The following is a 14,786-nucleotide window of genomic DNA, read 5'->3' as shown; positions in this document are numbered from 1 at the left end:
GTAATAGGTCACCACATTTGCACGTGCCCCCTCCATCCTCCCCCATTGACTAGTGTCATTAAACTAATTTAAAATCCCTCCATCCCCCCCATAATTTTTTTCTAATTGAGGCATCACACCTCCTTACCCCCACCCTAGTGTAAATAGAGCCCCCCGTGGGAATTACCCCTCCCCCTCACCATCCTGGAGCACTTACCCCTCCACCACATGCAGAGCGCAGCGGAGCGTGTGTCAATGGGGACTGATGATTAGCTCTCCTTGCTACAGCGGATCTCCGCACTTGTAGAGATCAGCCACATAGTGTTCGGGGGGGCGGGGGGTATTAAAGCTGGGTACACACTGGGGAGATGTTGTTACAATTTGGGCGATTTGCCAAATCGTAACAGCATATTGTGCATATCGTGCAGTGTGTATGCACGATATGCGCCCTCCTGCGGTCACATGCGACATCGTCAGTTTTGATGTGCTGCACATAAAACCTGACGATATTGCAAGCGGCCTCATTCTTGTTAATGAAGAATGAGTAATCGTTCCATCATTCATAACATTGCTCTGACATATTGTCCCGGTACACATCGTCCAGTGTGTACCCAGCCTAAGTTTCCCTCCTCACAGTTTGTTCACATGGCATTCTGGGGCGCGATTCTGGAAGGGATGTCGGTGGTCACAGACCACCGCATCACTGCCCGGGGGTCAGAGAGTCAGCAGAGTTCTGTTCTGCACATGTGCAGAGCAGATCTCCTCTTCAAAAGCCGGGTGATTTAGCGCGGTGGAGTGGCCACATGGGATGCGACCCTGTCAGCTGAAGAGCATAGCTGGCTGCAGTCACATCCCATGGAATCACTACAGTTAAGTGGTTAAAATCACGGTCATATAACAGACCAGAAGACAAGCAGCAAAAACCCAGTAGACAAAGGCCAAGATGGCGTCTCCCTGTATACAACATCGTCGGCTCCTAACACAACACAGACAAAAAAATAAGTAGGGCAGGAAGTATCCTGCTCATGAGAGCTTGTTGCAATCTTGTTTATAAACAAGTGTTGACCGCTTTTATAAGATATATATATACAGTCAGGTGCATAAATATTGGGACATTGAAAGAATTTTCATATTTTGGCCTCTATTCACCACCACAATGGCTTTGAAATTAAACAAATAAGATGTGCTTTAACTGCAGACTTTCAGATTTAATTTGAGGGTAATTACATCCAATCAGGTGAACGGTGTAGGAATTACAATGGTTTCTATATGTGCCTCCCACTTTTTAAGGGGCCAAAAGTAATGGGACTATCAACTCAAAAGCTATTTCATGGACAGGTGTGGGCTATTCCCTCGTTATTTCATTATCAATTAAGCAGGTAAAAGGTCTGGAGTTGATTCTAGGTGTGACATTTGCATTTGGAATCAGTTGCTGTCGACTCTCAATATGAGATCCAAAGAGCTGTCACTATCAGTGAAGCAAGCCATCATTAGGCTGAAAAATCAAAACAAACCCATCAGAGAGATAGCAAAAACATTAGGTGTGGCCAAATCAACTGTTTGGAACATTCTTAAAAAGAAAGAACGCACCGGAGAGCTCAGCAACACAACTGTGGTGGATGACAGAAGAATTATTTCCCTGGTGAAAAAAAACCCCTTCACAACAGTTGGCCAAATCAAGAACACTCTCCAGGAGGTAGGTGTATATGTGTCAAAGTCAACAATCAAGAGAAGATTTCACAAGAGTGAATATAGAGGGCGCACCACAAGATGTAAACCATTGGTGAGCCACAAAAACAGGAAAATCAGATTAGAGTTTGCCAAACAACATCTAAAAAAGCCATTACAGTTCTGGAACAACATCCTATGGACAGATGAGACAAAGATCAACTTGTACCAGAGTGATGGGAAGAGAAGAGTATGGAGAAGAGTATGGAGAAGGGAAGGAACTGCTCATGATCCAAAACATACCACCTCATCAGTGAAGCATGGTGGTGGTAGTGTCATGGGGTGGGCTGCCAATGGAACTAGTTCCCTTGTATTTATTGATGATGTGACTGCTGACAAAAGCAGCAGAATTAATTCTGAAGTGTTTCGGGCAATATTATATGCTCATATTCAGTCAAATGCTTCAGAACTCATTGGACGGCGCTTCACAGTGCAGATGGACAATGACCCGAAGCATACTGCAAAAGCAACCAAAGAGTTTTTAAGGCTAAAAAGTGGAATGTTATGCAATGGCCAAGTCAATCCCCTGACCTGAATTCGATTGAGCATGCATTTCACTTGATGAAGACAAAACTGAAGGGAAAATGCCCCAAGAACAAGCAGGAACTGAAGACATTTGCAGTAGAGGCCTGGCAGAGCATCACCAGGGATGAAATCCAGCGTCTGGTGATGTCTATGCGTTCCAGACTTCAGGCTGTAATTGCCTGCAAAGGATTTGCAACAAAGTATTAAAAAGTGAAAGTTAGATTTAGGATTGTTTAGTTTGTCCCATTACTTTTAGCCCCTTAAAAAGTGGTAGGCACATATAGAAACCATTGTAATTCCTACACCGTTCACCTGATTTGGATGTAATTACCCTCAAATTAAATCTGAAAGTCTGCAGTTAAAGCACATCTTGTTTGTTTCATTTCAAAGCCATTGTGGTGGTGAAAGGAGGCCAAAATATGAAAATTCTGTCAGTGTCCCAATATTTATGCACCTGACTGTATATATATACAGTATATATCAGATATGGATACTTTTTTCCAATACATTTCTAGAAAATAATTATGTTATATTTATTTGATTTTCTGCTTAGCTCTCCAGGTTTATGTTTGAAGGCCGTGAAATCAAGCTGGTTATGACGTGTGCAGCATTTATTACAATGAACCCAGGCTATGCTGGAAGAACCGAGCTGCCAGATAACCTCAAGGCTCTCTTTAGACCATTCTCAATGATGGTGCCAAACTATGCTTTGATTGCCGAGGTAAGAGTACAAGATTACTAACATTGTGCATTTAAATAGTGTTTAGCATTTATTACATTTAGATATATTGTTCTGGGTTTGTATCTGGTAAACATTATTATTATTAGTTATTACTACTATCTGTCTAGAAATGTATCATAAACTAACCTTTAATAAAAAAAACCTGCCTCATTTGTGGGATCATAGTATATATTAGGGATGTGCGCCGGACCATTTTTGCCGGATTTGGATTTGGTTCTAATTCGTCGTCCGGCTTTGGATTTGGATTTGGATTTGCCAAACTGCGGTGACTGGCTTTGGATTTGGATTTGGATTTGGATTTGGATTTTTTTACAAAAATTGACAAAAAAAGCTAAAATCACATAAATTGGTCTTTTTTTTCTTCCTAGAGTATTATTAACCTCAATAACATTAATTTCCAGTCAATTTAGACCATATCACAGCTTATAATATTGTTTTCAACATTATTGGCCAAAGGTTGCAGTGAGCTGACTGGTTACTAAGCGACAAAGCAGCGGCACAACGACACAGACACCACAGTATAAAGCACATCTATGACACATTGCCACACAGCAGTGGCAGAAATGAAAAGTAGTGCACCCACCCAGTGGGGTACGGCCAGCAGAGTCACAGTACTTGTTTACAAAGTGTGCTACGGCCCTAGGAGTCACAGTGCACAATCTTATTAGCATTACACCGCACATAGGGCCTGATTCACATTACACCATAAAGTAGTGTCTCTTATTTATGTTACGACACACAGTAGTGCCCCTTTTACACAATGCCCACAGTAGTGACCCTTTTACACAATGCCCACAGTAGCGGTGTCCCTTACACAATGTCCCCCAGCAGTGGTGCCCCCTATGCAGTCCCCTTAGTAGTAGGGTCCACTATGCAGTGCCCCCAGTAGAATGCCCCCCAGTAGTATGCCCCCCATTAGCAGGCCCCCCCAGTAGTATGCCCCCCATTAGCATGCCACCCAGTAGTATGCCCCCCATTAGCAGGCCTCCCCAGTAGTATGCCCCCCATTAGCATGCCACCCAGTAGTATGCCCCTCTAGTAGTATGGCCCCCCTAGTAGTATGGCCCCCCCAGTAGTAGGCTGCCCCAGTAGCAGGCCTCCCCCAGTAGTAGGCTGCCTTAGTAGTAGCCCCCCTGTAGTATGGGCCCCCCCTGTAGTATGGCCCCCCCTGTAGTAGGCTGCCCCAGTAGCAGCCCCCACCCCCAGTAGTAGTAAGCCCCCCCAGTAGTATAAGCCCCCACCCCCAGTAGTAGTAAGCCCCCCCAGTAAGCCCCCCCAGTAGCAGGCCCCTCAGTAGTATGGCCCCCCCAGTAGCAGACCCCCCCCCAGTAGTATAGCCCCCCCCAGTAGCAGGCCCCTCTGTAGTATGGCCCCCCCAGTAGTATAGCCCCCCCCAGTAGCAGACCCCCCCAGTAGTACAGACCCCCCCCAGTAGTATAGCCCCCCCAGTAGCAGGCCCCTCTGTAGTATGGCCCCCCCAGTAGTATAGCCCCCCCCAGTAGCAGACCCCCCCAGTAGTGCAGACCCCCCCCAGTAGTATAGCCCCCCCAGTAGCAGGCCCCTCTGTAGTATGGCCCCCCCAGTAGTATAGCCCCCCCCAGTAGCAGACCCCCCCCAGTAGTGCCCCCGGCCCTTGCACAAATAAAAAAATAAAAACTTACCTGTATCCCCGCTCCCGCGCCGTCCGCTCTGTCACACGCTGAGGAGGGAGCCGGAAGACGGAGCTCATGTGTGAGCTCCAGCCGGCTCCCTCCGTGCAGCAGCCAATGAGAGTCTGTGTGACTCTCATTGGCTGCTGTAACAAACACACAGCTGCCGCTGGCGGCTGTGTGTCTGTGTCTGTGTAGGGCAGAGCGCTATCACTGCGCTCTGCCCTACACGCGAGGAGACCTGATGTCGGATTCTCTAGTGAGAATCCGACATCAGGCGGCCGCCGTTCGGCCCCGAACGGGGATCCGAGTCAGGCGGTGAACACCCGAACAGGGTTCGGGTGGACTCGGATCCCCAATGTTCGGAGCGGTTCGGATTCCACAGAATCCGAACCGCTCATCTCTAGTATATATATCATTTTTGTAGCTAATAAAACTGACTTATAATGGGCATATTGTAATGTGGTAGTATTCACCATTTATCAGTTTGTGTTTTTTAAGAAAATATTTGGAAGTTGTTCAGTGCAGAGAGAATAGCTGCAGTCTGTGATCATTCACAAAGCAATTCACTGGGATACTCAACTGGGAACCTATTCAATATACTTACATTCAGAGCTGAGGTTAAAACAAGCTTTAGTGCTATGCAGAAAGCTTGCCATGAGCATATTGAGTAGGACAGACATTATATGTAATATATACGGTTAATATCAGTCTTCAGAGGACCAATATTGTAATGCTTTCCACTTTGCTGTTTTTTAAGTATCTCAGTATTATTCTATGTTATATAGATTTCCTATATACATTCTATAATTGTACCATTTAAACTGTTCAATGAGTCATATTTATACTATCTGTGTATTTGTTTTACTCCAAATTCCAGCCTTTAGATCTTCATTATGTCTAATGTATATTTTATCTTCTTGGATTCAAAATTACATCACCACATCATCTATTATGTTTATCTGCAAAAGGTCATCTGTTCCATATCTCTTAACATCAAAAAATCCTAATATGTTAATCCCTAAACGTGTAACGTGTGTGGGATAGCGTTAAGAGAGACAGCAACATTAAACTAATGGTTGGAAGTTCGAATTCGGGATTCAAGTAGTTTTATTTACGTTTACGTTTTTATAATTCAATTGTACGTGTATGCTTTATTTTAACTATTTTACAAGACACACTGTAATGCATATAATATATGTGTCACATCACTGGGGTTATATATATTTGGATCGGAACCCCTGGGGCTAGCTCCACTTGTAGGAGAGTAGACAAAGATTGAGGCCTTGATAATACACTCTCCTCATGCAGACCAATGCTGCTAGCTGGTATTAGGGATGACTGGATACAGGACAGATATAGGTATCTGGATACCCTGAGATAGAGATAGAGTATACTGGACAGTCTAAGTGAGTGCCGGTAGCACGATGAGTCAGACTGTGAGAAATTCTGGACGGATGCTATAACGCAGCGGAAACAAACTGCAGGTGATGCTGGAATTGCGTGCTGTGCCCAATAGAAGCAGCCTGCAGGTGACGTTAGGACCCTGTGCTGTACATAATAGCAGGCTGCCATGAAATATGCAGTGAAGCCTTACTGGAGCAGATTTTCTGGATAGCACTTAACAGAATGCTGACAAGCACTGTTGGTACAGATTTTCTGTATAGCACTGAAAAGGATGATGAGAAGCAAATACTGGAGCAGGTGTGCTGGAACACACTGAGGCAGCATGCTTTTTATTTAATCACTGGAGCAGGTGGACTGGAACACACTGGGGGGAATTTCATTTAAAGCGATGATGAATAGCCCTGTGATGGAGCTCCTGAAGCTATTCAATTCAACGCTATGTTCGCTTGGGGGTAAAGGATTTCTTCTCGCACCCCCCTGGAGATACGAGGAGAAATCCAACAAAAGTGCTGGGTGAGCAGCTGTTTTCCTTTTTAGCGCGGCGCTAACAGCCACGCAGACGGCACTTTAGTTTGAGAATGGCGGTTCTTACGACTAAACACCCAGGTTAAGCCACAAGAACTGGCATTCTCCGACTTAACAGCGCGGTAATTGAATAGCACCGGGAGCTCCCGGGACTATTCAGCATCGCGCAGAATTGAGGCAGAATGCTTATGAAGCAAATACTGAAGCCTATTAACTGGAACAGGCGCAGAATGCTGTTAGCAATACTGGAAACTGATGACTAGAACAGATGCAGGATGCAAACGAAACTAGGAGCCAAGGTACTGATGTCTAGGGGGCTCGTGTGCAGTCTCCGACACAGACACCCTCCTCTCCACCCGACGGCCGGCAGTGCACTGAGCTGTGCGCGGCCAGCGCCGGAGTTATAGACCCTGGGCACTAGAGTGTGCCCAGAGTCTATAGTGCATGCACAGGTCACTGTACTGTGCATGTGCAAATGACAGGAAAATAGCCGCCGCGGCCATTTTCCAGTCGTTTTACAGTGCCGACGTGGGACTTCGGAGAGGTAATCTTATGGGTGCAGGGTGTGCGGTGCGGGGCCCCCTGGACCCAGGGGACAGTGTTCCCCGCACACCCTGCACCCATTATAGATACGCCCCTGAGAGACGTTGTTCTGGCTATGCAGGAGTCCCAGGTTTAAATAGGACAGCCTTTAAATCTGATAGGCTGGAAAAATCATGTGACTGTAGTTACTGGAGACTGGTTTGTCAGAGCGGCTTTCATACTGTCAAAATAGTGGTACCAATGCTGCAGAACCTCAGGAACTTCACATTACAGATGGGTGCTCTCAGGTCTTAGGGATACCGCAGGTTGTCCAGCAGGGACACAGATGGCAGTATGGTGACACCGCCGAACACTGTACAATATTGTTTTTTATTATTGTTTTCTATATGTATATGTTCATTTTAGATGATATGGTTTTCACTGTGGGCTTACCTTGGCTCATAAACTGAAATGTTACCACACTCCTAATCTACAGATGTGAGTTAATTAATTAAAGGAAGGACTTGTGCCCCACTATCTATAAAAAGATTACAGCCTTCAGGAATGGCACTCTTCGTTAAAGCCTCCTTGAAAGAGGCAAAACGCGTCAGTCATTTTTTTGTGGTTTTGCTCCAGTACTAAGTCCTCCTGGGCCTTTGTTACACATTGCTTAAACCTCCATCCCATCTTTGCTAGCTGCTGTAGGCAGAACGTGGCAATCCATCAACTGACTTAGGTGAGCACACAAAGTCCAGAATCACTTGTTTTTACAAATATACATTTTTGGACTGCCTCATTTCTGTATTAGTCACATTTTCTGGATTGCCATTTCTTTAATCATTCGATTCCTAACTGTTTAATGGGGCAATTTACCTAAAGACAGCCATCTATTCCCAGCACTATTGATGCACTTTCTTAATGTTTTGCATTTCTAGGGTCCTTCTTTTATTCATTGCTATAAATTTTTTATATTCTTGATTCTTGCTAATTTCATTAATTGTCATGTGGTATTCATACTGGGTTATATATAATTTATTTAAATATTTGTTTAATTTGTTAGAGCGTGTATTGTTGATTCATTTAATTTCTGACATTATCACAATACTTTTGTATCAGTACAATTCAACCACATATACAGTAGGAAATACCTTTATGTTTGCTCACTGTCCAAACCCTATAGATAATTTAAATGTTTTGCATGCAAAGACAACAAAAAATTATATTGCAAACAGACCCAGAATAAAGGGAGGGCTTGGTGCCCCAGGGTACCCTCTGTCAGAGACACCCCCCCCCCCCCCCCAGCCTGAGCACACTGTTCAATATATAGCCTCATGCATTTTGTAAGGGTCAGACGATTTTGGACGGGCCGTACGATGAGTGTGAACGGGTCGGACGATGAGCGGGGCTGACTGGATGATGAGTGGAGGTTGGCTGGATGACAAGTGGGAGCAGACTGGATGCTGACAAGAGGAAGAGGGCCAGAGGAGTGGGGGCGTGTCCCCCTGTCTTAAGTACCTCTGGCCCCACGAAGGCCTAATCCGGCCCTGATTGCAGAACATCACAACACACTCATATCAATCCTAACTGCCTTATCATACCATGCTTCCGAACCTTCCTGATTTTGGAGGACTGTCTCACAGGCCCATGATCAAGTATTTTATTCTACATTATTTCAGACCATGGAGACAGGTGCATCCATGGTGTGCAGTACAAGAAATTGCATTTTTGAGATGTAAAAAATTCCGATGTGGGGTGAGGACACACGTACCAGGGGTGTGACCATGCCCCCAGTGTGCTGCAGCCATGCCCCCACACTGCTTTGTTGACCTTTAATGTTGAGTAGTATGATCATATATCAACTGACCAGTATTAAATTAACCCTTCTTCGCTTGGGATGATCACAGACTTTATGAAAACAGTGATATTGTAATGTTAACTCCAATTGTTAAAGTGTGTTTGTGTTGCAGGTGGTTTTGTATTCCGAAGGTTTTGAGTCCAGTAAAGTTCTGGCCCGGAAGATGACTCAGATGTATAAACTTTGCAGTGAGCAATTATCACAGCAAGATCACTATGATTTTGGAATGAGAGCTGTAAAATCAGTCTTAGTCATGGCTGGGTAAGGAATATATGGTTTTGTTAAAATCCTATATGCACTAAGCCCTGCTTTATAATTAATACCAAAAACTAAGCAGAAATACTTTTTTTCTTTCTTTTTAAGCTCACTGAAAAGAGAGAATCCAGATTTAAATGAGGATGTTGTTCTAATTCGTGCTCTACAGGACTCAAACCTACCAAAGTTCCTAACAGATGATGCTGATCTATTCAGGTATGAATTATTATAATTATCCTATATTTATAGGGTACAAAGGAGGATACAAAGATATCGCAGTGCCCCCTAAGCCACAGCATGATTGACACGATGCTGCCACTTGGGGTCCTGGACTAGATGGCGACCGACAACATTCTTAAATACAAGAGCGTGCTGGCCCACATTTTCAAGGCTTCCCAAGGCCAGTGTCTCTGTCTTCTGATGCATCTTCACTGGCCCCAGCAGTGTGAACCAACGGCCATCTTGAGTAACACCGACCATCCTGAGTAACACCGTCCATCCTGAGTAACACCGGCCATCCTGAGTAACACCGGCCATCCTGAGTAATCTGAGAGTTACTCAGATGACCGATGTTCACTTAGAGTGATCCAATGTTGCATCTTTGGATGCAGCCTTTGGCACATCCCTCAGGAGCTCTACAGAACAAAGTCAGACATAAACAGGCTCAATTAGAGGTGGTTTTAATTGTGCACAGAATAGAGAAAAGGGATATTTAATAAAAGCATATGTACGTACATACGTATATTTAGCCATACCATATCAAGAGCAACTGAAACCAAAGAGGCATTGGCTCCAGGCATAACAAATGTGTATACTTGCTCCCCACAATAGTGTCTGATTGCATATTAACTACTCGAGCTGACAGTATGTAATCCATTATCATTGTGGCTATATTATATGAAGTCGCTGCTGTCTATTCGTATTACTAAATTTACATTTACAGATGACTGATGCAGAAATGACGATCTTAATTTGATTATTAATGGGACAATTACATTTGTTTTTATAGTCAGTTAATAAATGTGAAAGCAATATCCTATGACACGTATGCTTTTAGTAATTGTGGCTTTTTGTATTCTGAGCACATATACTGTACAGTACATCTACCTCTAAATGAGCCTGTTTATGTCTGACTTTGTTCTGTTGAGCTCCCTTGTATTGTGGATGTTAGACACCCAAAGGTATTACTGAACATCGATCCCTATGCTGTGCATACTTGCCTTCAAAATGAACCACAAACCAAAGCACTGTGCTTGATGGACAGAAAACATGCAGGGAATGTAATGAGCTCAAAGTGCAGAAATGTCCTTTTAGTTCAAAATAATACATGCTCCTTTACTAACCTGAAAATTTCAGTCATACCCACATGCTTTAAAATATAGATGAAGGACAATAAATGCATTATATTGAAATACAGCAGTTTATTATATACATAAAACATGAAAAACGCATACTTTGTAAAAAGTGAAACACAAAAAATATGAAAGGCAAACAAACCAGATATTATTATTAGCATTTATTTATAGGGTGCCACAAACTTCTGCAGCTTCATGCCAAGCACTGATACAGAACAGGGTAAATAATGTATCAAAATAAAATGGTGCTCAACATACATACATATATTTACTGTTCTTGTGCATGATATATATTTATAGAAGTTGGTCCTTCTAATAAAGAATATTGCCTTCTACTTTTTCGATCTGCAGCATCAGCAGTCTGTATTACTTCATATGAATTAACTTAGTTTAATCATTTTATCTCAATAATACCCCTTTTACACCGGAGCTAAAACCCGGGTTTTTGAAGGGTTAACCCGGGCAACTCCCTGGTGTAAAAGGGTAGAGGGTTGGATCGCCGGGTCGAGTGACCTGGCAATCCAACCCAGGTAACTAGCAGGGTTTAACACGGGCGTAGCCTGTGAAACCCTGCTATGGGAACAGCGCACTCCGGGTCACGATGACCTGGAGTGCGCTGCTAGCCGGCCGATTGGTCCGGCTTCAGTGGCGCTTGGAGATGACGTCATCTCCAAGCGTCCACTTTCACTCCGCAAAAGCCGGGTCTAGGCAGACCCGACTGCGGTGTGAGCGGCGCTGACTAGGGAATATCCCGAGTCAGCGCCGGCAAAATTCCGGGTCTGATCCGGATAGGAACTTTGTTCCAACTCCGGGTCAGACCCGGAATTTAGGTGGAATTTAGGTGGAAAAGGGGTATTAGTGGGTGATTTACAAATGTGTCCTCATATACTATTGCTGCACGCACCAAACAGCGCTAGATGGCACCAGGTTCTGTGCAACTCGGCTTGCGCCTGAGCGTCTTTTTTGCATCTTTTTAGCCTGAAATGCGACTTTGATGCAATCAAATGTGACAAGCCACATCACCAGACTGCAGTGATTAATTGATATGCGACGCTTATATATATATATATATATATATATATATATATAGTTCGGGTTGGTCCACACTCACGTCCTCATAGTTAAATTGCTGGGGTAGCTTACCCAAAAGGAAGTCCAAAAACCACCCATAAAGAACAAAAAATATGCAAAAAATGGGGTGCACTCACCAGTCTTCCGATAAAATCCTTTATTTAAATGTTACATAGCAGCAGGTATCATAGTATGTCGACGTTTCGGTCCCAAGTGTGGACCTTTGTCAAGATGTATTACAAAGTACTGACAACCCATTTATACCTTCACAGTACACAGAAACACCACCCACTCTAATTACTAAACCCACCCCTAATTAACAAGTATAACATAGAAACAGACTATAAGCATAAAAACAATACCTGATCTGATGGGTACACACCTTATATATCACATATTAATCTAGCATAAGTATATCCAAGGCATATATACACTTTAGAGTCAATGACAATAACCTGATGCCGCTGTAGAGCGTGGTTAAGCTGTCCAGCCGCGTGCGTTCCACCTAGGAAACACTTCCGGTCGGTGGAGCGCATATCCGGCTGATGTGTAGTCATAGAAACACAGCATACAAAATAATGCAGGAAGTCACCTGACCACCGCGGCATGTTACATCCACACAACATTAAAGTATAGGGGATGACAATGTGCGTTCCACCAAAGTAAAACTTCCTATCGGTGAGACACAATGCCCATCCCATTATCACCAAGGCAACGATATAAACAATCAAGATAGTGATCCATAGTGCTTTCAGGTATCAAACAACTGTGCAAACATCCTATATTGAAAAATATTATACAAACAACACATCAAAGTAAAACTTAATATCACAGGCTAAATATAGCACTATAGGCAAAAGTTGATAAATAACATGCCCTATTCATTATAAGCCACATAGAAAAAAGACCGCAAAAAATAATGAAAAAAATACAAAATGTTAATGAAAAATATTTAAAATAAAGAAAAACGTATATCCATTGAAAAATATATTAGCAACAATCCAAGGTGGTGCACCCCAAAGAGAACCAAATTTATTATAAAAAAATACCATAATGTATTGCCTCATTGAGGCCCCGAGGCCAAATGGTGTCCAGTTTGTTAATCCAAACGGCTTCTCTCTTTAAGAGCATTTTCGCTCGATCGCCTTCTCTTCGGGGTGGTGGCACCCAATCGATGATCATACATTTGAGCGATGCTAACAAATGATGGGCTTCAAGAAAGTGCCTGGCTACTGGTTTATCGGAATCCATATTCACTAATGCACTGCGAATAGAAGACCTGTGATTCGCCATGCGTTCTCGAAAAGGGCGAATAGTCTTCCCAACATACACCTTTGAGCATGGACAAGTCAAGATATATATCACATGGTCTGTAGTACATGTAACCCGATGTTGAATCTTGATTCTTCGCCCTGTGTGGGGGTGATGGAATCCTTCCCCTACAGACATGCTCCTGCATGTGGTACAGTTGGCGCATCTGAAGCAACCGGTTTTTTGATATGATAACCATGTTGAGCTGTCCCTCATAGGATTCAAATCTGGACGCATCAATATGTCCTTCAGATTGCGACCACGTCTGTAACTAATTAGCGGTCTATTTGGTAATTTATTACCCAAATTCGGGTCTGAAGAAACCAAGTGCCAGTGCTTGTTAATGGCTTTACGAATGTCCGTACCCGCTGTGTCATAGGTAGTCGTGATGACAAAAGGATTCTGGGGCCTTTTCTTCTTAGCAGTTTTTTTATCACCAGTCAAAAAGATGTTTTGTGCCCTAGCTAGGCATTTATCAATGGTTGGTTTGTTGTAGCCTCTTTCCAGAAATCTTAGTTTCATATCTTCAACCTGAGATAGTGAATTCAATGAATCCGAATTATTACGGAACACTCTCAAAAATTGAGACACTGGTAAGCTCTGTTTTAGAGATTCTGGATGGTGGCTCTTGAAAAATAATAATGTGTTGTGATCTGTAGATTTTCTATATAGCTTATAACCATACCCAGAGCTGGTGGCATAAATGGTAATATCTAGAAAATCTATCTGTACCTTACTGTACTGCATTGTGAACCTAATAGGTGAATCAATTTGATTAAGAACCTGTATCATCTCAAGTAGAGCTTCTTCAGCTCCACACCAGATCAAAAATACATCGTCAATATATCGACGGTAAAAAGCGATACTATCTCCAAACGGTGGCAGGATGTGAGTATTCTCATATCTGTCCATATATAAATTGGCATATGCCGGGGCGATGTTACTACCCATTGCTGTACCTGCCGTTTGGAGATAGTATCGCTCACCGTATCGAAAATAATTACACGTTAGTGATAGTTCCAAAAGACTCATCAGAAATTCAACTGGTGGCATACCATCATGACTTTTAGTTAAAGCATCCCTGGCTGTAGAGATGCCTCCTATGTGTGGTATTACATTATATAAGGATGAAACATCCATGGTTACCAAAATACCATTATTTAGTGGAGGTAGGACCTTTATTTGATCGATCAGATCCTGAGTATCCTTTAAGTAACTATCTATACAAACCACCGCCTTCTGTAAAAATATATCGACATATTGTGCAACTGGTGAAAATAGTGAGTTACGGGCTGAGATAATGGGACGCCCAGGCGGCTTATCCAAAGTCTTATGGATTTTGGGAAGTAGGTATAGAATAGGACAAATAGGAAAATCGGTTTTCAAAAAACCTACAGTGTCACTATCTATCCAACAGTTGGATAGAGCCAAAGATAACAGTGAATCCAATCTACTCTTAAAGCCCAACATAGGATCCCCCTGTAGTATTCGATAGGTGTTGTTATCACTTAGTTGTCTTAATGCTTCAGCATCATAATCTCTAGTATCAAGTACCATTACTGCTCCACCCTTATCAGCCGATCTAATGGTGATCGAGGTATTGTTTTTCAAAGCTTTGAGAGAAGCTCTCTCTGCTGATGTCAAATTGTATCTAACTCTAGTTTGCTGTTCGATAGATTCACGCACAGTATGATCCAACAATCTATTAAAAGTTTTAATGCTGGGGTTTTGAGATGGTGGATCAAATGTACTTTTTTTCTTTAATTTAGTAATCATATGGATATACTTATGCTAGATTAATATGTGATATATAAGGTGTGTACCCATCAGATCAGGTATTGTTTTTATGCTTATAGTCTGTT

At 43.0% G+C, this 14,786-nt stretch overlaps 1 protein-coding gene across 2 annotated transcripts in view; it reads left to right on the top strand.

Moving 5' to 3' along the window:
• Positions 1 to 14,786, top strand: part of DNAH6 (dynein axonemal heavy chain 6) — a 342,820-nt gene that overhangs the window by 104,733 nt on the left and 223,301 nt on the right. For both annotated transcript variants that reach the window (XM_088481442.1, XM_088481443.1), the window contains exons 30-32: positions 2,786 to 2,953; positions 9,045 to 9,193; positions 9,296 to 9,403. In XM_088481442.1, coding sequence (XP_088337568.1) covers positions 2,786 to 2,953; positions 9,045 to 9,193; positions 9,296 to 9,403 — 425 coding nt within the window. The remainder of the gene's footprint in view (positions 1 to 2,785; positions 2,954 to 9,044; positions 9,194 to 9,295; positions 9,404 to 14,786) is intronic.

The sequence above is a fragment of the Taudactylus pleione genome, unplaced genomic scaffold (assembly GCF_031769625.1).
Source record: "Taudactylus pleione unplaced genomic scaffold, aTauple2 ptg000273l, whole genome shotgun sequence".
NCBI classification, from domain to species: domain Eukaryota; kingdom Metazoa; phylum Chordata; class Amphibia; order Anura; family Myobatrachidae; genus Taudactylus; species Taudactylus pleione.
Note: the sequence above shows the minus strand (reverse complement) of the source record. Positions and strands in the feature narration are given on the sequence as shown.